This window comes from Pestalotiopsis fici (genome assembly GCF_000516985.1).
Source record: "Pestalotiopsis fici W106-1 unplaced genomic scaffold PFICI_Scf_1, whole genome shotgun sequence".
Taxonomy (NCBI): Eukaryota; Fungi; Ascomycota; class Sordariomycetes; order Amphisphaeriales; family Sporocadaceae; genus Pestalotiopsis; species Pestalotiopsis fici.
The window spans coordinates 3,322,205-3,345,945 of record NW_006917091.1 but is presented as its reverse complement, the minus strand read 5'-3'; the positions used below and the strand labels follow the sequence as shown (position 1 = coordinate 3,345,945).

Sequence of the window (23,741 nt, the reverse complement as noted above, 5' to 3'; positions counted from 1 at the left end):
GGGTGTTCTTCTATGTCCATTCCCACCATTCAACGGCTCTCCGCAAGCCTCGTGCTGATATTGACCGGCCAGGCGACAAGACGCCGACGACTGACCAGGCGAATCAGGAACAGTATCAAATTTGATTTTATTCCTTCCCCTGCAGCAGACATTGCCAGAAATCGCGCACTGCCATTCGGGAGCTTTGAAACTTTTGTCACAACCTCCTGCAGCTCCTATTTGATGCGGCGGAGCATACCTAGGCAGGTAGACCAGACTGGTGTACTAACCCCGAAAACTCCCGAGTCGCTCGCTCACAATGTGTCGCTGGCAGCCTGGAATAACCCAACACCAATGCCCCCATGCTAGTAGTGATGCCAGCGAAACCATTGCCATTCAGCCGTTGTCTCTTTTCATGCTGCTTGTGAGGCCCCTTCTTGGGTTTTGCCAGATCCTCAGTGACGTGGTAAGTACAACATGATCAGATCCTTGGTTGAAGGAGGCGGCATTCTTGTGGGATCCTCGACTTTGGCGACTTCGCCCCGTTTCCAGGAGCATAAATCGGTGTCGTTGTCATCATTTGTGGCTGACAGGAATCTACGGCCATTCTTCCCGACAGCAGTTGAGGATAAACAGAAAGGGACGGCCCGTTTCACAAAACTAAAGAGGTCTTGATCCAAATTCCAGCGGGTCCTTGCGCCTGTCGAGCACGCACATGGCGTGGAAGTGACAAGTACCGAATCTGGTTGAGCTGGTGATCAAACATGCGGTGGCTTATTGGGTAGACTGATTGGCAGTTGCGGGTATGCCGTGAACTGTCTTCAGACTGTACATGCACCCTCAACCCTGGGACTTGCGTGCAGTACCGAGCTGCATGTACATATGCATGCTAATCTGATGTATCGTTTCCTCCAGGCTGGTCCAGCTCTTGAAGATAGTGCTCTTCTTGCACAACATGATCTATGTGGTGCCACGATCATTCAGTCTGGAGTGTAACCTAGACAGTCGTGGCATTGGTTTGCGGCGATAAGTGTCGTTCGGAGAGTATCAGAAACCTTGCGCCCGAGTCGATGCGCGCTTTCCGTCGGGTTCACAATGACTTGCGCGGCTCCTCGGGTTTCGTGATACCCTCGTATTGCTCATCTGGGCCCGACCTATCGGCTTTTAGCAGTCTTGCTGAGTGCGTACCATAGTCCAAAGTCTCGGCACTCTCCTTCCCTGTCATTCATTAGTATGTGACCCGCGCTATCGTTCTCCGAGTAGAGCTTACCGGTCAGTCATATTCATCACTCCGGTCTGAATTAGTGCTGCCATCACGCTGTCAGCTGTATCCTTTTTCATAGGATAGCATAATTTGAAGGATCAATCCCAGCGCCCGGGATCAGTGTAGTCATCATGAAATCATTGATGGATTATTGCGTTGTCTGTGATGCGTTGTACATAGCCTCGATGCTCACATTTCTGGTCAACTGACTAGGTGCTCGTGCCTATACTTGGGTGCAAAATACCATATTCTTTCTGCCGCCTCACTCATCATAGCAAGAGCAGCAATCTATGGGTGTCGTCCTGTGCGCAGACAGTCAAATCGGTGAAAAACATCATTCAGTCTCCAACATGAATTCCTGCTCGGTTAGGATCCCATCAATAGAGCGCCCTGCAGCGGAGTCCCTTTCGGACTCTTCCTCGTCGTCGTCATCATCCACCACAGTCCCGTAACTCCTGCTCTCAATGTCATCCATTCTTTCAGCAAACTCATTCTGCAACTTGATTAGATAGCTTCCTAAAGCTGCATCATCCATGTCTCCTTCCTCCATTTGCTTTAGCATTTCATGCAACTGTAGGATCAGATTTCTTCGACGTTTCAGCTTTTGGAACTGGGAGTTGTCCCTTTTCCGCTCGATTTGTCGCCTGAGCTTGTGGGACGTGGTCTCGGCAATATGGAGAAATGAATCGGGAAATCCCACAACCTTTGCAAGATGAAGCCCGTAATGTACCTCATTGAGTGGCCCTGAGTCAACTTTGTACAGCATGGTCATCTTTGGGGTCTCTGCCAGTTCGGTCGGTGAAATATCCGTGCCAAGGTGTAGATTCAGAACCCCTGGACGACTGCCGAGAACTTTGGCTACCAGCTTCATTAGTATCAGATGCAAGGCAGTTCACCAAAGGATCAAACCTACCCAATTGATGGAAATGTGTTGCAAACCATATCATGGACTTGCTCTGTATCAAGGCCTCTGATATCGCCAGTGCAATAGCAAGTCCATCTCTTGTACTAGTTCCGCGTCCAAGCTCGTCAATAACAGCTAGAGCTTTGCCATTGATGTTGCCTAGGATGAAAGCCATTTCTCTCATTTCAGTAGAAAAAGTTGAGAGATTTGCCTCAATACAGTCATCCGTAGACATACGCACAAAGAGATGCTCGACGATAGTGAAATGAGCATACTCGGCGGGGACGAAACAACCGATCTGTGCCATGATTTGCAGGAGTGCAATCATTCTAATGTATGTGCTTTTGCCGCTCATGTTACATCCCGTAATGATTTGGAAGCGGCGATCCTCGCTCGCGTATACATCATTGGGCACGAACTTTCCTTGCAACATCTTGTGCCATTTCTATTCAGCAATGCTTTCAACGTTATTTCGGAAACAAGCATGTCTTACCATTTCAATGATAGGATGTCGAGCCGCTTTCAAGGCCAGTGTGTCCCCGAATTCTGGTCTGATGTAATCTCTGGTTGTAATAGCTTGTCCGAATGCGGCAAGCATATCGAGGAGTGCGATGCCCTCACAGGCACGGAACAGGTTGGCGACGTGCCCCCGGATGGCATCCAACAACTCTCGTATTACTTTGTCGCTCAGCATGACAGTTTCGTTGTGAGAGTCGGTGATGCGATTGTTAAGCTGGACAAGACAAAGTGTCTGGCACTCCAAGTAACCACCTCTTCGCACCCGATTAATCAAAAGATCAGGTATGTCTCTACCTTCAAGCTCACAGTCCTTGACGCGTATATAATGCTTTCTGTTGTCATCGTATTTGATATCGAAGGAAAGCTCATTCTCAGCTACAAAGTAGAATTAGCAATTATATGACACACTAAGATAACTGATTACCTTTGACTTTTTCAACGTGTTCAAAGACATCATCTACTCCCTCCTTGTACGTCTGCCGAGCGACATCAAGCAGACCATGAACACCCGACTGTGGCCATTAGCTTGGTGTCTCATGTCCGGGAAGGAATAGTTTACCTTGACAGCATATGTACGTTGGTTGCGTAGATCGATCGGAGTCTTGACGTATGAAACGTCTTCATTGATCGTGGCTGAAATGAGTTCTCGAATAGGTGCTATAACCTCTGGTTGGCATACATCCCGGATCCTTTGGAGCAATTCCGACTGTGCGCAGCTCAGAGCCTCGTACAAGGGGAGTATCGCTACGACGAATGATTTGATCATCAATACATGGTTGATTGCCATCTCAGACTCGTATATCGAGCCATGCTCTGGTACAATCACCAGCTAGCGATAAAAATCAGCGACTTTCTTGGCAGGAAGCTTGAGGCATTTCAACCTTTGTCAAGAGTTTCTCAACATCAGAAAACTCTTTGATGGCTACCTCTGCTAATTAGATTGAACGCGGCGAAAGTTTCGAGAGGAAAAAACTTGCCAGACCTGATTCCAAAGAACATGTCCTCCTTGATAGTCAGTTCGTCTAGGGCATCGTAGCGAGGCTTGAGCGTCTGTTGAATCTGGGTGGAGGGCTGAAGAACATTACTGCGAAGCATTCTGGCTCCCATTGGGGTTGAAGTCTGATTCAACAAGCCAAATAGGCAGTGTTTTGATTTTGCATCCTGTATGTTCTGGATCAGCTCAAGAGAATGGATGGTCGAAATGTCTATCATCATGGAGTTTTCCGAGGGCTGATAGCGGAGCCTGAGTGAATGAGCCATTATTTTCAGATGGCAAGCTGCCTCCAAGTACCTGACTGCCTATATATAATTGAGCTGAGAGACGGATACGGACTGGAACATGTACTTACTGCGGCGAACGCGCATGTTGCATAGAAATTCCCCTGCATGGCGATTTGAATTGACTCGAGATCTTCGCGAAAGACGAGGTTATGCATTGCGTCCATCCCAGCCGTTTCAGACCAATACTTGCGATCCAAAGACTCCACGATTGTTGCATGAAATTCTTCCTCGATCATGGACAAGAGAGTGGATTTGACATTTGGCGGGAAGGCGGTACTGGCCATTAGAATAGTGTCTGGGTCATACATGCTGATTTTGTGAATCGTCTTGACGTAAAACTGAGAATCGCAAATCTGACTGAGGATTGCTTCGTTGGTGGTGACATTGATAAAAGCAAGTCCAACTGAGGGTGAAACACCGCGAGCTTCACTCACGGCGCAAATGACTTGGTGACCATCTGAACCCCATATAGACGAAGTTGCGCGAGACTTGCGTCCTGAAGCAGTACTTGCACTTCCACGCTGAGAAAACGGGTACGAGGAGCTAACCACGGACCGTTTTCCAGAAGACCTGTATGAGCGCTGACTTAGTGATGACCTGGATCGAGCATGCGAGACTGATGGGTGAGGTGTGCCAGCCGAAGTACGACTTTGCATTGTTCCTGACAGTGTGTTCAGTCGTTCGCGGAAAAGAGCTGCGGATGCAACGCGACGACTCTGCGCGATGATGGGCGACTCTTGTGAAAGCGGTATATTTGGTGTTGATGGGTACGGTGAGCTACGGGCAGATGCCGCCTCTGCTGAGGGACAAGAAGAACCAGAGGGAAATCCAGACATTTTGGTGAGCCAAGGAGTACGAGAGCCTCAGAACCACAATACTCAACGGCCGTGTACCTAATTTGTATCAAGGTGGTATATATGACCTCACATGATCGTCAGAAGCGGTTGGGCTTGAAGTTGATCATTCACAAGGTTGTGGTCAGGAGGGTCTGATATTTTGGCGGTATTCGTATTTTTGATGTGGTGAAGAGGACGACCAAGCCATTAATCTAGCCGCCAGCGGGATGCTATTTTCGATTTCCATGTCGAGCAGAGCAGGAGCACCTCTGGGAGAGCACCTGCCAATATTCCATCGATTCCCAACCTTGAATGTCTCACAAGTCGCTTTCTTGCCTGGCCAAAAACAGTGGGTGCTAGTGTGTGTATAATAGAATTTAGGTATAGTCGTCAGGCGGGCCGCCACTAAAATGCCCCCACCAACTCCCCTAGCCAACGACATGCCCATCCCGATAAGATAAAAGATAAGATCGACCGCCCAAAAATTTTGGGATTTCGATGTTGCGCCAGAGACACCCCACCTTGCTACCAAGCCGACCCGCGATATTGTGACTTGGGATTGTCTGCCTCTCTTTCAAGACAATTACCGTACAGTACACCCCACTGACCAAGATTCTGGCTCCATATTGCGGTCATGGCCACAATTCTTCCTCCTCCGTCAAAGCGGCAGCGCCGTGAGGCTCTCGAGCGCACCCAGATCCAAGCCGACGTTACACCAGCACCCATCGAAGCCGGATCGTTCAAAGCTCGATTCGTGGACAGTGACTCGAACCAACTCGCCGAGGTGGTCGAGATCCCGCTCGCAGACGCCAGTGAAAAAAATGTTTCGCTTCTGCTGAACACGCTCCTCGGTCGCGATCGGGAAGACTTTACGCCCTACCGATTTCGCATACATGTACCCTCGTCGGACATTGTCATCGATACGTACCCTACACCACACGAGTTCCTCGCCGTCCTCCGTAGCCATGGCATTGCGAACCCCTTCGAAACCACGCTCACACTGTCGGCGGAACCGCAAGCCGTATTCAAGGTGCAAGCAGTAACCCGCATGGCCAACAGGATACCGGGTCATGGCGAAGCGATTTTGGCTGCACAGTTCTCTCCCAAGAGTAGCAGTAGGCTAGCAACTGGCTCTGGAGATAACACAGCGCGAATCTGGGATTGCGATACTGGTACTCCCAAATACACTTTGACCGGCCATTCGGGCTGGGTACTGGCTGTATCATGGAGTCCCGACGGTTCCAGGTTGGCTACCGGCAGCATGGATAAGACGGTGCGAATCTGGGATCCAGAGTCGGGCAAAGCAGTCGGAAGACCCTTGTCGGGACACTCGAAATGGGTGACAAATTTCGCGTGGGAACCATACCACCAATGGAGAGACGGAACCCCAAGACTGGCGAGTGCTTCCAAAGATGCTACTGTGAGAATATGGATCGTCAACACGGGTCAAACAGAGCATGTTTTGTCAGGTCACAAGAGCAATGTCTCATGTGTTCGCTGGGGCGGCAAGGGCTTGATCTATACATCTTCCCATGACAAGACTGTCAAGGTCTGGAATGCTGTTGATGGCACCTTGAAACATACGCATGCAGCTCACGCCCACTGGGTTAATCATCTTGCTCTCTCGACCGAGTTCGTCTTGAGAACATCGTACTATGATCATGTCAAGGATGTTCTTTCAACAGAAGAGGAGAAACGAGCCAAGGCAAAGGCTAGGTTCGAGAAAGCAGCTACAAAGCAAGGAAAGATTGTAGAACGTCTTATCTCTGCCAGTGATGAGTATGTCTTGCTCAATCTTCGTGATTTTAATGTATGGGGTACCTTGACTAACACTATGACAGCTTTACTATGTTTCTGTGGGACCCTGAAGAGGGAACAAAACCTGTTGCTAGGATGCACGGTCATCAGAAACAAGTCAACCATGTGACCTTTTCTCCAGATGGCGCTCTGATTGCAAGCTCATCGTTTGACAACCATACAAAGATATGGAGTGCCCGGTATGTCATAACAGATCCGAAAGAGAACTTTCATTCTAACTCATCCTTGCAGTGATGGAAAGTTTATCAGCACGCTTCGTGGACATGTTGCCCCAGTGTACCAGTGTGCCTTTTCTGCAGACTCTCGTCTATTAGTTACGGCATCAAAGGACACGACCCTTAAGGTGTGGTCAATGCAAACCGGAAAACTAGCAGTAGATCTCCCTGGCCATCAGGACGAGGTGTACGCTGTGGACTGGAGCCCTGATGGTAAACGTGTTGGCAGTGGTGGTAAGGACAAGGCTGTTCGTATCTGGTGTAATTAGTGCGCCAATAGATGTGAACCCATCTCCATGTCTGCAATTAGTAATCGGGCGAAAGAATGCGAGAGGCCACTTGATATCGTGCCAAGAATATAATTCTACTGCCTATTACCAAGGGTTAGTGGTTTGTTGTTTTTAGAACACCCCTAATTACATTGCCACTAGAAGGTGGAGTATATTCCGGAGTAATTTGGCCGTTGGCAGACATGATGTCTTTCTTTGGCCCCAAGAGCAGTTGCTGTTACCCAAAAAGGAACATGACACTAAAATTATGCTTAATCCTCCTTGCTGTTCAGCAGACGAAGTGTTTTACGGGTCTAAACGATTGGAAAATGGCATGACATAGCGAGAGCTGAGTATCATTCAAGGGTCCAGACTCTGGGGGTTAGGATCAACATTCCTTCAAGGCAGCAGAATAAATTCTTGTGGGCAACTCCTGGCCGAGAACCCGGGTTAAGTTTTCAAGATCAGCAACTCCCAATTTAGCAAGAATACCCAATGCAGAGTTGTCTTTGCAAGTATGATAGCCGCAGTGTGTTACACAAGCTTGCCGCTTGTCATACGCCCATAGGCTCCTTAGCGAGCAACATGAGTCCGCGATGCTTTGTGATACAGAAAACCCTTCATTATGGGCTGCTTTGAATATTTCACAACGTCCGACGGTGTCCGCAAGTTTGCAAAAGAGCCAGGCCCAGCATTAACCCGAAACTAGAGAGGGCACGGCTGGGAAATTTCCTGGTTTCGTCCTCTGGCCATCAGTCCTCAGATCAAGCCCACGAAGATACACCATCTAGAACTCTAACAGGCCCGAAAGTAATCACCGCAAGCAGATTGAGACCCGTGTATTTCTTGGCAGTATTCAAGTCTCATTTCACAGTGGGTTAGTTGCGGCTACTGAGCCAATGAGAACTTTCTGGGCGTAAAATATGTGGTGGCCGAGAGTTGGGTGACCACCCTTGCCCAAGACACCCAGACACTGCCCTGCAAACAAGACTTCAGCTGAATACTGGTCAAGTGGCGCGGAAAAGCGAACTCCACCACTTTATCTGCAAAGTAATTTCATTGTATTTACACGATTCATCAAGGAGTGTTCCTGCATACATTGCTGGATCATGGATGTATAGTATCTCTGATGGAATGATTCGAGAACATCCATCACAGTGGCGGGCCAGGGTGTAAAACGTTTCTTTCCCCGGGAGGAATATACGGAAAGGATCGAAGCAACAATAATGCATAGGCTATGGAGTCCTACATCCGATGAACTGGCTTTTTACGACCCCCTCACGGGTAGGTCATTTCTCCTTTTCCCGGAACGAGCACGGAAGATCAGAACAATGGACACTACAAGGACTTTTTGGCCCAGCCAGGGGGTCCCGCAACCTTACCTATGTACTTACCTAGACAGGGAATACGATTGCAAGATAATGCGACCTAGGTGCTTTTCCGGACAGCGGGCCATGTATGCAAGGGTTCTGCCGTTTGAACGATGCCATGATGCCGAATTTCGTCAGTAGCTTAATATCTGATAGGTACCAACATGTAATCACACCGGTTTAAGCCCGTGGTCGCCTTGGGTGAACATTCCATTATCATATAGTCAAGGATTGTGGCTCGAAGCCTGGATCCTTTCTCATTCTTGTAATAGGCTGTATCCACAATAACAGGGCTACTCAAAATTCAAGCTCCGCGGAATATATCCTTATTCATCCTTACCGGGCACAAGGCGGGTCGTTATCTCAGACTGCTCAAGGAGTCCAATTTGCTTGTGATTGGCTTCTACTTGTAGGTGCCATGCCCACGGCCTCGGGGTCCCAAAGCCCTGTCAAGCTGCTGGCTGTTTCTTGGCCCCCTGCACGTGGGGATGAGCACGCCAAGGTGGGTGAGCCCACCACGGTGGTAGAAGTGGCGCATGGCTGAAGCAAAGAAAGTTGTTCCTTTTCTAGGTCTAGACAGTGGACCTGGCCCTAAATGAGCCTCACAAATCCTGCCAGGCAGTCGAATTTCTATCGTTTGCACAGGTTGAATCTGCTTAAATTATCACCAACTGGAGATGTTTTTAGTAAGGCGATGACGGGAAAGCCGTTGGCACTCAAAAATAACCTTGTTATTGGTACGAGCGATCGTTGCTAATTTGGGTTCATATGGGTCCGTGTCGGACAAATCAAATGCAAAGAACCACGCATCTGATGGGGGTACAGAAGACGCGATTATATAAACGTCCAAGCCCTATACCTTGCCTCGAGTCCCCACTACTGCAAGCTATGTGATGGGACTAGATGTGCTGGGCAGAGTTTAGTTCGCTAGAGGTAGCATTCATGATGGAGTATGTGCAAGCAGCCACCACATTTTTCTTCTTGGGTCACCAAATTCATCGTCGTTGAATAAATAAAAAAAAAAAAAAACCGTTGAACGTTTCCGACCATCAAGATTGGATACGTAGCATCAAAAGGTTGATTACAAAGCCACACCATCTGGGCTGGGCTAGGCCATTTGAAGGACAGATGAAGGTTGAACCATTGAAATTGTGCAGCAATGTCTCCAAAAAATTGTGCCTTGCCTTCGCGTTTTGCATACCAAGCTGACCAGGTATGGGACGGCAGCGACCGCGACCCGACCGCCTTTGCGTACCAATCGGGGTGGATCTCTTGATTCTTCACTGCAATCCCAGGGCGTGAAGAGAAGTATACTGATGCGGGGAAAGTCGGTGAGGTGGAAGGGTTGAGGTGGTGAGACAAGCATGTTCGCTCCGGGGCTTCTTGCCTCTCTGAATAACCAGTTCTCATATGAGGGTAGTCAGGAGTAGAGAGAGTGAACCAATCGAGTCCTTGGCCGTCATGTTTGTCAGCATCAACCCATCTAATGCACTCATCACATTACATAGCTCCCAAGTCCTACCTTGCGCTCTGTCGACACTTGTTCGGAACCCCTCTCCTCCTCCTCAAAGGCCCAGGCATGAGCTCACTTTCTCGCTCCCCCTGTACCACCACCATGTCAATGTCCCTTGCCAGCATTTTTGAACTCGCTAACCGCACTCAGCCCTACCATTGGGCACTATCGACACAAAGTTCCAATCCTTCGTTCGCCATTGGCCCCCGACAACCCCTCCGCCACGGTTTGTGTAACCATCAAATCTGCAAGAGCCGCGGAGTATTACCAAAAGTCCTAGGCGACCGCGTCTATGATTCCATTCCCCATCGCTCTGTGCAACCATGTGGAACTCTGTGTAACTCTCTTGTGTAACTCTTCCTTCCATACCCTTGTGCAACGATGAGCAGGTTTGACAGGCCAGTGGCGCGGCAAATCTCAAGAAGACCCAAGCATGGTAACCATGAACTTTTGCGCCTGTCTATCGACTCCTTTTTTTTTTTTCCTCGTCAATTAATGCAGCTGCCTAGTCAGCCTGGGAATTCTTAAGGGAGCCTTGCGATCTACTACTATTCCAAAAAGTTTTTTTCTCCCCCAACTGGACTTGTAGAAGCACTGCTTATTATACTGTGCTACCTAAAAGGTCTTTACTACAACAATCATATCATATCCTATTAGCATCCTTGAACAGCTCCTTTCTTTTCCCATTTCAGTCGTCAGCCTACTTTCTCGCCACTTGCCTGCTTTCACAATTACTCATCATGCCTCGCAAGCAGTTGGAGCGCAAGAGGAGAGTGCATACTCGATCTCGCAATGGCTGTGTGACGTGCAAAGCCAAGCATTTGCGCTGCGACGAACAGAAGCCTCTCTGGTAGGTTCTCTTACACCCTGGAGCCGTCTCCAAGACCCCTCTTTATGGCGTACACCAATACACTCGGAAGTCCCGGCTCCCCTCATCCAGATCAAAGCTTTGGATGTAGCCGACAAAATGACTCTCGATGGCTTCATAAACTCTGGACACTGGTTGAAAAATGGGCATCTCTGTTGACTCGTGCATAGTGGACGTTGTCTTGCGAGTGGCGGCAACTGTGGATATGCCGACCGAACTGCACAAAACTCACAATCGCCACAACCCAGCGAAGGCCCCATCACGCCAAAGCTTGAAAATCTCGAGCTTTGGGATGAGTGTCTAAGCTTCACAAGCGTATCGCAACAACCTTTGCTTCCTTATCCGCAAGGAGCATCTCACGATCATAGTCTATTGTTCAACATATGTAAGATGATGATGGTGCCCTACGAACGCAGAGCTTGAGTGCTCATCAAAAATTCCTAGTCTCTCGGTATCGGAGCGTTGTTGATAGAGAAGTTGACCCAAACTCGCATGTGTTCTTGTCAGTATTTGCAAGCCCTTGAAGCGGATAACTATATCAAGACTGACACCTTTCAAGGGTAGAGAGATCCTTGTCGAGCCCGGCGTTGCTTCATGGAGCTCTCCTCCTGTCAGCATTGCGATGGACGTGGTATTCTGGAGCCAGTGAAGACATTCAAAAGTCGGTCGCGCATCACAAGGCCGAAGCAATCAATTTCGTAAATGACCGGCTGCGGAACCCAGCATTGGTTGATAACGATACTACGACCGCTGGCATTGCGGCTCTTGCCATGGCAGAGGTAGGCGACAGTATGCTCAAAAGCTATTGCATGATCACATGCTGACAAGAAATTTGTAGAGCGGTTTTGGTCGTCCGGATAATGCCCATGCTCATCTTCACGGGTTGTCTCAAGTTTTGGCATTGCGAACGACCACATCTCAGGGCAATGGAGCTTTACTCTACAATATGATTGTCTGGTGAGTGGTATACACTTGTCTAAGGATTTCGATGATGCTAACTTGGGAAATTTGTGCAGCACGACGCAAGGTCTATCACAAATGTCCATGCAAGACGTGTGCCTCATGCAACAATCTATTGCCGAGTGCTCGTCTACTCTCACGCTTTTCATTGACCCGGAGCTCCAAAGATTGGCCGAAGATCCGTCATCCTGGAATACGACGCTTGGCGACATGATCTCCACCCCAGTGTATCACGACATAATAGACGGCATCGCTCCACGATCGGAAGCAGAAAGCCGCGCCCGGTTTCTGCAGTGCTGCTTGCGGGTCGTCACCATGCTAGGGCCCAACAACCTCGACTTCTTCACCCTCAATTGGTTCATTGAGGCGCTAATCGACGAGCTCTCCATGAGCGAGACTGCCATGCTGCGGGGCAACTTTCCGCGCCAAGCATGGCTCTGGGCTGCCCTGATGGCCAGGGTCGCCGCCACGAGTGCACGACACCAGAGCCTATCAGAGGCGCAGCAGGCGGACGAGTGGAAGAATATTACGAACCGCAACATTAGAATTGCTTCGCAGGCTGCCAACCTCAGGACATGGGCCGAGGCCGAGACTCTGCTGCGCACTTGGGTCTGGCAGGCGAACCTCTTTGATGCTGGACCATTGAAGGAAATATGGGAAGCAGCCGTGATCAGCAGCAGCAGCAGCAGCAGCAGCAGCAGCACTACACATTTCGACGATGGCACTGTCTCGCCCAGTTTTTTAGATAAGCGCCTTTTCTTTGCCGACAACGAAAAAAAGCCCATAATCATGGACGACGAGGCATTTGATCTGTGTGTCCCAACTGTCTGGACCTGAGGACAGCATGTCGGATTATTCCAACTCGGCATGAATATCTATGCCTATCAACAACCGGGCTATAGGTTTTCCATCTACAGATTAAGGAAGTCCACATCTTCTGTAGTGGCTATTCGGCTCAACGGCTTCACCATACGATAACTATTTACGATCCTGACAGACGTTGGAACCGGCATGCTCGCCGATGAGATGGTCCAGTAACATTCATCTCAAAAGTGTACCATAAACCCATGGCATACTGCACCGGGTCTTCCACGCGTGAGAGGCGATGCGATGGTCAACTCCCAAGCGCATAGTTGCTCTGACCATCCGACTCGCGTTGTGCAGATCAGACAGCAGTACGGGCATTGGATCTGGCTCAGTGTATGGATCATTGAGTACAAGAACTCCATTTGAGACAGCTGTTACAAATTGTACGCCAAGAATCATAACTCATGATCTACAAAGGAATGCGGCGAGCTGAATATGGCCTCATCGATTGGCGCACGCCTGGGAAAATGACTCGCTCAAAGCGACACGAGACATGCTCTGATGTTGAAACGTGGCCCATGTAAGATAGGCATGTAAATATAAATTATACAATGCATAGAAGATACCCAAACAAAGACGATCTCTAAATCACACATGTTCGGGAAACCATGATCACGTCACGTTGACCTTTTCATTGCCATTTCAGGCAGGGATCTGGGCATTATTGCTGATAATACGGCCAAATGACTGATGTAAATTCGCATATTATCTCCATGTAAGTTGGCATGAGTAAGCGAAACCGATGTCTACAGCCATCATCGTCTCAACTCGGTTAGCTGTCTCACGATCGGGCGCTTAACTCGGGCGCCTTTCGTGTGAGTAGTCGAATTAGAGCCAGACGCCATTGCCCACTATTCCCTTGGGACAGAGAGGTGTTTTCCCACGCTATAAGCGGGCCGAGGTTCAAAAATAGCAATGGAAATTTCGTCTAATCCTCAATGTCAGTTGGTCGCAAGCAGATATCGTCTAGACTTGGGCCCACGCGCGTAGCCCGAAACCAATCAGCCTCCCCTTTGGGCCTGTGATGGGCCTGGGTACTCGGGTAAGCACTAGCTGAACGCCAGCTGAGCTCAAGGATGAGACGTGATATTTTGATTTTTTTCTTCTGACGCGAGAGAATTTGACTTATCAAGACTGAGACCCTATTTGCGCTCAGCATCACAAACTCGTTGCGCCGCATCACCACAGTCTGACAGGCAGATACGTCGAAAAGGACAAAAAGAAAAGAGAGATAGAGGGCGAAAATGGTCGCAAATTGGCAATTATGGCTGTCCTCGCGGCCGACCAGGCGAACCAACACGGCGGTCCAGCCTTCCCTGCTGACGGCGGGCGACAACATGCTATACGAATTCGCGATGGAGAATGACGGCCGGCGAACCGTAAAGGAGACGCACTATATCCACAAGAAGACGGTGAGAGACGGCTTATCCGGCCCGCCTTTGTACGTAGCATTGCGACACAGATTCATTGGGTGATGTTCTAACTGGTTCTAGGCACATTCATTTATCGCAAAAGGAAACATTCCAGGTCGAGCAAGGAGTCTTGGGCGTAGTGCAGAATGGCAAGGAAATCGCAATCTCAAAGGATGATGGACCTGTGTCTATCGAGCCAGGCGTAAGGTGAGTATACAACATTTGAGGTCCCAAATACAGCAAGGTATACTAAGCATTGTCTTTCCATTATTAGGCACCGGTTCTGGGCGCACGCATCTGGCAAGGAAGACCTCATCTTCAAGGTCTGGGTCGAGCCACAAGATGCCGACTTTGGTTTCGACGAAGACTTTATGCGCAACTTTAGCAGCTACCTCAAAGATTGCGAGAGTGAGGGCATGTCGCCGTCGATATTCCAGATGCTCTTATTCTTGTACCACAGTGACATGGTGCTGACACCTCCATTTTGGCTGCCCATCTGGTTTCTGGTTGGACTTCACCACGTCTTTGCCTACTGGGTTGGAGCAGGTCTACTTGGGTACTTTTACTTACCATATATTGTGGATTTGGATGACTGACGAGAAACCAGATATAAGCCAAGCTATCCTGAATATAGTGCACATGGTAAGAAGACCACGTAAGGGACGTTTTCAGTGTCTCGCTGGCATGACGATCAAAGCACTATGTGGTAAGCGAACTGTATTCAATTGGCCCTTAGTTTTCTTGAAGATCCAAAGCGTTTTATAGACAAGACGACAGTAGGTCAGGGCTGTCTGTATCCAATATAACGTTTCCAAGACTCCAGTATCGCAAATAAATCAATGTTCAATATTCAATGATTTGAGAGTGGCGAGTGCCTCTGTAGATGAAGTGATTGGGGTCTTCAACATGGATAGAATCCCACCTTGGTACTAGAGCCTGTTCAATCCGAACCGACTAGAGAGCCAACTCCGGTCGAAAAGTTGCCACAACCTTCAAAGGGAGCTGCAATCGCCTGCAGCACCAGAGAAGTGCACCCGAGATCAGTGCGCTGGCGGTCGGCAATGGACCAAAACGTGGGGCAGTACTGAGACACACTGACGGCAGCATTGTCACTGGCCGTGCAGGCGAGGATGTTGACGGGTTTGAGGCTACACACCAGGGCCTTGCGGTTCTGGAGGAGCATGCTGGTCTTGGTATCAAAAACCAAAAAGGCCGACGTGGACTTGGGCGCAATGGCTGCGGTGCGCCCATTGACATTGTTGCCCGTCGTGAAGACCCTGAGCTCGCTCGTCTTGGGGTTGATGCCAAACTTTGAGGCCAAGAGCCCGTTGGTGGTAAAGGTGGACATATAGTTCTTGTTGCCGCTTGGTTGGGCAATCGAGGCATAGCCGAGATCTCGACCTGCAGATATACCTTTGAGATAAAAGCATTCTGATACGGCAGCTCTTACCACAAGCACGGATGTCAGAGCAAGAATAATCTGGCACAGGGAAAACATTTTGAAGAAGCGTTGATTGCAGAAGAGACCCTGAACTGTGGCATAACTGGTTGAACAAAGCTCTTTTCTAGAGTTGATATATACACATGGCTGACTGAGACTTTGCTGTTATTCTAGAACACGTCAGACAGGAATCAAAAATTTTATACATTGAGACACCCGGTTTGATGACATGGAGTCACGGCCGAAATGAACCGCCATAGAACAATGTCGCAAACCTTGTTACCGTTGGCTCTCTCCTTCGGTGCTGCGACCTCGAAAAAACCATTCGTTCAAGATAATCCAAGAGATAATAAAACATTCAAGACCAAGGAAAGAAAAACGGGAGAGACTTGCAGAGTCTCTGGCTCTCGATTGTTGGCTTACACATTGCCATACTTAACGTTTTCCGCCAGCTACAAGTCCGCTCTTCGGCGATGGAGCATGCCTATCTAGCAGACCCAAAGAGATCTACACCGCTGATGGTCAGACGGTATGCTCAAATAATAAACCAAGAGAACAAAATCCTTTGGACGCCGAGTGAGAATGTCTGAAACTGACTGCAGGACAATTAATTGCCAAGGCTGCGATCATGAATTATTGCAGTCTCTGAGCATGGCAACATACATCTTTGGAAACAAGTAGATTGTTGAAAATGTTTCCAACGTCGCTTGTTTTTTTGTCGATGAGACATGGGTAAGCTACAATAGTAATGAAGTTTCTTTCGTAGTGTGTGGAGAGGTTTGTTGGCTAACTAGTAGACTGCAATGCTCTCACGAACTGCAACTTGTGATATAGAAGCAGGAGTTTTATTACTTTGTTTGGCTAGGGTCACACGCATCGGCGTTCTCTCATATAGTTAGGAAATTAAGTCATCATAGGTGTTGTTATGTAGCATTAATTAATGAAACTGAAAGAGAAAATGATAATGACCGAGCGAAAGATTTGGTTACGGTTGTTATTCTCACGAATGTCGTGGACCAACACTGAGAAAAAGTACAAAAAAGAAAAAGGTTTAGTTTGAAGCACCCCAACGCCGGCACCAGACTTATATCCCAGGCACGAGCGAGTTTCTGCAGATTTACTTGTGCTATTAATATGTCCGTGGAATTGTCTATATACAATTTAATTATTGCCAAAGGATAAATTAGCAGAATAGAGCGGGCAAGTTTTCGGGGTTTCATGGAGTCATCTTCCGTGCCCCTGAATCGGGTATGGTCCCGTGTCTCTGATTAGTTGGCCAGACTTTTGCCATGCCACGCTCTCCTGACATGGGGTTATTCGGCTACACGCTCATTCTTGTTGGAGATTAAGCGAACGGAAAACCAGAAAGAGGACAGATGAGGACCACGTTATAGCACATGGTGAAAGCGAACAAAGAGTTCAGCGACCGCAATGTGCCAGAATGAAGTGAACCATTTCCAGTTGCTGTACATTGGTGATTAAAAGCAATGGCACAGGCACGAGCGTTGCTGGGTACACTCAAGCAGCGCATCAGCGCCTTTATAGCACTGTCAATACTGCTCCTTCTGATGCTGCGGTACCAAGAGAAACCACCCGCGACATTGTCGAGCATCGTGACGACGGGGCCGGCACAGCAACAGCAACTCTCGCCCACCATTGACCTCTCATCACCAGCGTCGCCCTTTATCGCCTTTCCGCTGGCCCGCGTCTGCGCCGAGGCCAGCCCCGCGGTGCCGGGCCTCGTCTTCCTGTGCGACAACAATAGCGGCGGGCCGGGCAATATCCGCAACTACATACTCACGTGCGTGCGCTACGCCGTCGAGGCCGGGGCCACGGCCCTGGTGATGCCGCGCATCCGCGCCCGCTCCGCCGTCGACTTGTCCAATATCCACCTGGGCCACCGCGAGTTTGGGTACCTGTTTGACGAGGCGCACTTTCGCGCCGCCCTTGCCGCCGCCTGCCCGTGTCTGGCGCTGTGGGACCGCCTCGAGGACGTGCCGCACGTGCTGGCCAAGGTTGAGCGCGAGGGCTTGTACGATGTCGAGAAAATGGTTGAGCGCGTGACGCCCCGGCAGCAGTTTGGGCGTCGCGCGGGCTGCGACCAGCGCGACCTCAATCGCCACACGGATCGGTTCGGCCAGCGGTTCCGGGATTGGCTCGAGGCGTCGGCCGCGGAGAGGGGCCTGGCACCCTTGACGCACGAGAGTCCGCGACTGATTCGTTTGAACTGGGGCGTACTGTGGGATTGGGAGGTGCTACGAGACGGGCCCGAGTTTGTTGGCACCTTTGGCAGCTTACTGCGCTTCCGTGCAGATCTAATAGAACTGGCGGGCGCCGTAGTGGCAGCACTGAGACGGGAGGCACTTGCTGTATCCGCGCTCCAGGGTGGTCGCAATGATAGTTTTCTCGGCGTTCACCTCCGAACGGAAGAGGACGCTCTAAAGGAGTGGCCAAGTTTTGACATGCAGGCTGAAGGGTATATGAGCGAGGCCATTAGGCAAGGCTATCGGGGAGGATTGGCGTACCTGGCCTCTGGCAGCGAAACGGAATCGCACAAGTTCAAAGACCGAGCTCGAAGTGCAGCACAGATTGATGTTCGCACAAAGTTCCACCTGCTCCAAGGACTGGATCTCATGAAACTCAAAGAGCTCACTTGGGACCAACAGGCAGTCATTGATTTCATCGTGCTCCTTGCGGCTGACTATTTTGTCGGGGTCAGTCCGAGCAGCTTCAGCATTAATGTCGCCTTGAAACGTCATTTGCGTACTGGAGGCCTATATGCGAGGCCATGGAAGGTTGGTGGCTCTGGCGATGGACTCAGTCATTTGGTGGGTGCATACACAAGATACTGGGACGATTGGTTGTTCATGTATGACGGCATGTGGCCATAGACAGTCCCGAAATTAGAGCTATCACCACTTTCAAGTTGATAGATTGCATTCATGCTTGCGATGAAAAGAACAAAACCATGTGGTATTATCATGTGCCAGTAATTATGCTATGTTGTGGGGTATCATCAATCTGCCTCACTGAGAGGAAATAGGTACAATGCGTCATCGTTTATCGTTACACGTTGTTGTCTCCGTTGTTCCTCCAAATATGGGTATCGCCCAGACTGAATGAGCTTGAACCACTTCGGTTGCCAGGTCCGTTTTCATTTTGGGGTGTGGGTGTTCCGTTCGTATTGCCGTTTTCAGGGGTATCACTATAGGGGACATACATTGATTCGCCAGGCGTCAACTGTGGTGGAGGCTCGTGATAGATCCACGGTGTTTCCAAGGGTCGCACAAGATTCGGATTCACAAATCTCATTCCCTTCTCCCTGTCCTCGTCGACTGTGCTCAGGCGTCGTGCCATGCGCATCACGCTGGGTTGTCTCAGAACGCCTGGATCAGTGTCTCGGTTGATGCTGCGTAGAGCAATAAAAATGGTGAGCGGCGAGTAGCGCAGGCTAAAGTAGTATGAATACCATACGGTATACATGGTGAGCGGAATGACAAGAGCTGCCCCGTAAAAAGCACCTCGAAGAGACAGAATACCCGCCATGACCACCTGGAAAATGCACAAGCCCAGGATGATGCGATAGCAAATTATGCGCCACGCGCCACCAGTAGCGTGCTGTGGTTGATCCATCGAATATACCAGCTGGTACTTGTGTACGAAAAAGCCAAATGTAAAATAACACAGGCCCAAGAACAGAACCAGGTGGCAGCCCGGAAGTACACTGTAGACGAGACACAGAATAAAGACCAGCAGGGCAGTCGGCAAATAGAAGCCGTAGCTAAAGAGCGTCGGTTGAACAATCTCGGCATGGTCGCGAGGTGTCTTGGCACCCCATCTGTAAATGGGATACATGCAAACGCTGCCGAATTGCAGGAGCTTAAAGGGCAGCAGGCCAATACCTTGTAGCATGATGAAACAGAGGTAGAAATTACTCAAGGTCTGAATGGAGCCCGCCAGAGTGACAGCGATATACTGAGTATCGCGTAGGGAGTTGCGCAGGACCGGCCAAAAACGCGATGTCGTGCCAAACACGGTAAAGACCAGGAACACGTTAAAGAAGGTGAAGAAGAAGTTCTTGGATACGACTGACAGCTCAATGTCACCCTGAGATATAACTCCTTGGTAATTCGCGAGGAAATCGTACAGATATGGCACCAAGACATTGAGCAAGGACACCACTCCTACAGGCAGTGCTGTCTGCACAAGTGCTTTGGTAATTTCGTGTCTCAGAAGAGCTTCGGCCAGTGCCGGCGACGCTTTTTCAATGGTGCAAATGCTGAGAAGACCAGCCAGTGTCGCGACTGGCACAATCCACACGATTGTGAGAACGGCAATAAAAACTGTAATCACCCAGGATTGTAGACGGCGCCGCCATATGGGAGTGTAGGTATTCTTCCAGACCACATCCGTAGGCGCAGGCGCGGGTTTTGACAGCAACTGTCCGGGCCGAGGGTCCACGAGTGCTTGAATCGCCATTTGACAAGCTGCAATCGAGTCCATGGTGACGAACGCAGTGGCCGTGGGCTTGTATTCCTTCTTGCGAGCCTCCATCACCTTCTCATCTATAACCCGGAGCTTTTCATCGTAATAGTCGATAGCGTCGGCTAGACGAGTTCTAAAGTTGAGGAATCCGAATCTGACGCGGGTTTTCGGTCGCGGCCTGTCCTCTATGTTGTGAATACTGTCGCCTGTGAGGAGCTGGCTGCTTTCGTGAGAGCCTTGCTCATTGTTGTGCGTGCCTAGGCTATTACCCTGGTTCCGAGGGCGTGCAACACCCAGGCGAGGCTGCTTGTGCATGTAAACACTCCAAGCTTCCTCCAACTTTCGGAGCACTGCATCTCTTTCGGTCATCAAGCCGTCAATTTCGGCCCATTGTCGGCAGAGCGTCACGGAGCTGACATTTCCGATTTCCAAATTCTCGACAAATTCCTTGATCTTGGCCTCGGACCTCAGGTCTTGAGGAATACCCGTCAGCCTGAATGTCCGGTCCGTCACGGTGGACTGAGTGCCAAGATAGTCCTGTCGAATTCTAATCACATTGAAAGTCTCCTTGTTCATGTAGTACAGCGTGAGGAGCGAGAAGAACCAGGTAAAGGCAAGATACGACCAAAGATGAGGTTTGTTCCAATATATCCAACCATCTGGAGGATACTCTACGTCGTCGTCGTCGGTTTCGAACATCGAGAAGGAAGAAGAAGGTGCGTACGTTTGTCGGTAGTAGTCAAAGTCGGGATCAAAAGTAGTCGTCTTGTTCTTGTGAGGGCTGCCCAGGTCAATGTCGCCCTCAAAGGCATGATTGATGGGCCAAAGCACAGCGGCGGCAAAGAACAGCATAACGGCAAAAAGCCGCATCGACATTTTGTAAAAGTTCAAGAACACGTAGGCATCCAGCCCGGCCGAAGCCAGTACCTGCGCATCTGTGACTCTGTATAAAGCCGGCATCCATCCTAGAAAACTGTTTGGCAACTCGGGAAGATTAATGTTGCGATCGTTGTGTCGCTTCCGGGCGGCATATAGGGTCGGCCATCGTGGTCGTAGAAACTGTGCGACAATGGCGAATTAGCATGGCGCCGAGAGAGGTGCATTTGAGACAGACGCGGCCGTGCCGGAAGGGTAGAAAGCACTTACGCAAAAGACGATAAAGGCACTCAAGCCGAGGGCCAAGGAGATGGTGAGCTGGACGTAGATATCCTTTTCTCCCGGGCGCACAAATTTGTTGCCGTCGCACTTGTCGCCGTGCTTTACCCACGCATCCATGGCGATGTTTGGGGACGCTGGTGGCCGAGTAGCATGCAGCGACACCTCGATAGTAACGTGAGTCGGGAAATGTAGATCAGCTGCGGTAGCTGTTGTTCAGGTTGGAGGGAGTAAACAGGGCGGTGATGTAATGCCGTGTAGCAGCATACCGACTCTTGGCAACCTTAAATACGCCACACTGCTTAAGCCGATAAAGCTGCATAAAGCGGGTCTCCTTACTTGCATACCATCTGTCGCCTCGAAATTAATGGTGAAGCGCCTCACCGACAATGTTTCTGTATCCACAAAGATCCTGGAATAGATTTTTTTTTTTACAAGGGCAAAAAGTCATATGCATTTCCATGTTATACTTGCTATTTTGTGTATACCAAGTATGTTGCCCTGGACTACTGTTCTCTCCACTGCGTGGTTTTTTTACCCTCACAAATGTGTAAGCTTTTCATTGGTCATGGGACAACGGAACTTTCCCGGCAAAATGTTCAATGAAGTCAAGAAAACGAATAAGCGAGTATCTCAAATATGAATCATCAAACGAGAATCATTAGTATGTGGAGTTGTACGCTTTTGAGTATTGTCGACAAGAAGTAATTCAATTTGGGAAAGAACTCTCAACGACCATCTGCTTTCACTTGAGTCTCGATGACCTTTGCGATAGTACGCCAAAAATGGAAGAAGAAAAAAGAAAAGAAAAATAGTCAAGCAAAATACATGACAATCACTAGAGTCTAAAGAACAAGGCAAAATATCATAATTTCATTCATCAGGTTAAGATCAAAATCGCTGGAAGTCAAGCTCGCTACGTAAAAGATATGAAAACAAAACTGAAAAAGTCGTAAATGCCGTGGTCACAAAAAAAAAGACACATGATCCAAAACCGAAAGAAATCAGATCGCTTTCAAAGCAAACCGCCACCAACGCTGGGAAATAGACCAATCTCATGAAGATGAAAAGATTGGGACTTTGAACGAGGACCGGGTCTGTAAGAAAACGAATGTGAGCACATGCTTCATCACGAACATGATGAAGATGCAGAAACGAAGCAACCACGAGAAAAAGAAAAGAACAAATTATGGAGGCGTTCCCGTGTGGTGGTCTGTTGAATCAAGGCCACTTGGACATGTCGCACTCTTTCTCATTCCCAGGCATCACGTTCACAATGGCAGCATATGGAGAAACCTACCTGGTAGAAATTGGAATCGGTACATCAGTACGACCTTCCATTGGTACTATAGGCACTGGAGGTGCTGGCCTCGCTGGGTCTTCGCCTCTGCCCTGCGCCGGGAATGGATATAGGTGGCCGAGTGCCTTCCTCCATGTGGTGTTTCCTGCGCTGCTCGTCGGCGTACTGGTGTTGTTGTTGGTGTCGTTGTTGTCCTCCATGTTGTTGTTCGTGATCGTCGCGCAGTTCGGGAAAGGGAAACTCGACGAGACGACCGCCAACGATCCAGCTGTGTCGGACAGAGTGTCCCTCACCCTTGCAAATGTAGACGCCGGGACTAATGGTGCGTCTGGTCGGGTAGGCGGTGATGGAGGAAGGGGTCGGGGGCGAGAGGTGGCCGGTGCGAGGTGAAGCATCAGACGGACTCATTGCGCAGAGGAAACGTGAGTTCCAGCTGGGACTCGTGGGTTCTTGAACACTGATCTTGCTATCAGAGTAGGTGGAAGTACCATGGGAGGAGCCGGGGATGGCCAAGGGGACGAGGCGGAATATTTCTGTTATGGGTCTGCTTTGCTTGGGAATTCCATGGGCAGTGGATGATGCGAAACCATGTGCGAGAGGCATCGCTGTATATAGTCGACGAAATCGGAAATACCCAACTCTACACGGTCGTACACAAAGAGTTTCTCTTGAGTAATAGTTTGACTTTGGAGAAGCACTTGAGCACTGCCGAGTTTGAGTTTTAAAAACACACGACTCGGTATGCCGCCCGAGCGCACGGGGTTGTCGATCTACCTTTAAACCAAAGGAATCCTACAGTATTTTTTGCAGGTCACCTTATCTTTTGGACTTACAGCCTGACTATTCAGATAGGCAAAACAAGAAATTCCCTAGAGCGCAGTAAGCGAAGGAGGAAGTCATGAATCCCGCACGAGTTTCCACATTGGGCGGCCGCGACGTCGCACATTTGCAGTCACAAAGCCAGGCTCGAGTGATAACTGCTGGGCAATATACGGGTCAGGCCTACAAGAGCACGATACATCTCCCCATCCATCCTGTCTAATCCAAAGGATCCGCTCGCCATTGATGGAGACACTGCATGTCATGCCGCACCTAGCACAGCAGCAGAGATCCCTGGGTCTGCCAGCCTCTCCCCTCCCTTCTATTGCGCACATTGCCGGCGGCTACTCGTGCCTCGGATCATGCTGACCCAAAATCAATGCTGGGGGAGGGAGGAGCGGAGTGATGCAGCAGTCAGTGTTGCCATCTGGGGAGGAGGAGAAAAGAAAAAACAAAAACAAAAGGG

At 49.6% G+C, this 23,741-nt stretch overlaps 8 protein-coding genes across 8 annotated transcripts; 4 read left to right on the top strand and 4 right to left on the bottom strand.

The window, feature by feature from the left end:
* Positions 1-1,577: 1,577 nt before the first annotated feature.
* On the bottom strand, positions 1,578-4,783 carry PFICI_01029 (uncharacterized protein; the record flags this gene model as incomplete). The annotated part of the gene is made up of 7 exons (XM_007829610.1): positions 1,578-2,101; positions 2,157-2,580; positions 2,641-3,041; positions 3,091-3,178; positions 3,226-3,495; positions 3,579-3,965; positions 4,016-4,783. 7 exons carry the CDS (start codon positions 4,781-4,783, stop codon positions 1,578-1,580), a joined length of 2,862 nt encoding a protein of 953 aa, XP_007827801.1.
* A 634-nt stretch (positions 4,784-5,417) lies between these two features.
* PFICI_01028 (uncharacterized protein) lies at positions 5,418-7,085 on the top strand (the record flags this gene model as incomplete). Its single annotated transcript, XM_007829609.1, has 3 exons — positions 5,418-6,562; positions 6,625-6,780; positions 6,833-7,085. 3 exons carry the CDS (start codon positions 5,418-5,420, stop codon positions 7,083-7,085), a joined length of 1,554 nt encoding a protein of 517 aa, XP_007827800.1.
* A 3,623-nt stretch (positions 7,086-10,708) lies between these two features.
* PFICI_01027 (uncharacterized protein) lies at positions 10,709-12,633 on the top strand (the record flags this gene model as incomplete). The annotated part of the gene is made up of 6 exons (XM_007829608.1): positions 10,709-10,818; positions 11,007-11,221; positions 11,281-11,338; positions 11,396-11,615; positions 11,675-11,793; positions 11,853-12,633. 6 exons carry the CDS (start codon positions 10,709-10,711, stop codon positions 12,631-12,633), a joined length of 1,503 nt encoding a protein of 500 aa, XP_007827799.1.
* A 1,274-nt stretch (positions 12,634-13,907) lies between these two features.
* On the top strand, positions 13,908-14,671 carry PFICI_01026 (uncharacterized protein; the record flags this gene model as incomplete). The annotated part of the gene is made up of 3 exons (XM_007829607.1): positions 13,908-14,104; positions 14,157-14,282; positions 14,350-14,671. The coding sequence occupies 3 exons, from the start codon at positions 13,908-13,910 to the stop codon at positions 14,669-14,671; spliced, it is 645 nt and encodes a 214-aa protein (XP_007827798.1).
* A 344-nt stretch (positions 14,672-15,015) lies between these two features.
* Positions 15,016-15,573, bottom strand: PFICI_01025 (uncharacterized protein; the record flags this gene model as incomplete). The annotated part of the gene is made up of 1 exon (XM_007829606.1): positions 15,016-15,573. The coding sequence occupies one exon, from the start codon at positions 15,571-15,573 to the stop codon at positions 15,016-15,018; it is 558 nt and encodes a 185-aa protein (XP_007827797.1).
* Positions 15,574-17,003: 1,430 nt separating this feature from the next.
* Positions 17,004-18,407, top strand: PFICI_01024 (uncharacterized protein; the record flags this gene model as incomplete). Its single annotated transcript, XM_007829605.1, has 1 exon — positions 17,004-18,407. The coding sequence occupies one exon, from the start codon at positions 17,004-17,006 to the stop codon at positions 18,405-18,407; it is 1,404 nt and encodes a 467-aa protein (XP_007827796.1).
* A 175-nt stretch (positions 18,408-18,582) lies between these two features.
* PFICI_01023 (uncharacterized protein) lies at positions 18,583-21,276 on the bottom strand (the record flags this gene model as incomplete). The annotated part of the gene is made up of 2 exons (XM_007829604.1): positions 18,583-21,060; positions 21,148-21,276. The coding sequence occupies 2 exons, from the start codon at positions 21,274-21,276 to the stop codon at positions 18,583-18,585; spliced, it is 2,607 nt and encodes an 868-aa protein (XP_007827795.1).
* A 1,204-nt stretch (positions 21,277-22,480) lies between these two features.
* On the bottom strand, positions 22,481-23,059 carry PFICI_01022 (uncharacterized protein; the record flags this gene model as incomplete). Its single annotated transcript, XM_007829603.1, has 1 exon — positions 22,481-23,059. The coding sequence occupies one exon, from the start codon at positions 23,057-23,059 to the stop codon at positions 22,481-22,483; it is 579 nt and encodes a 192-aa protein (XP_007827794.1).
* Positions 23,060-23,741: the final 682 nt, after the last annotated feature.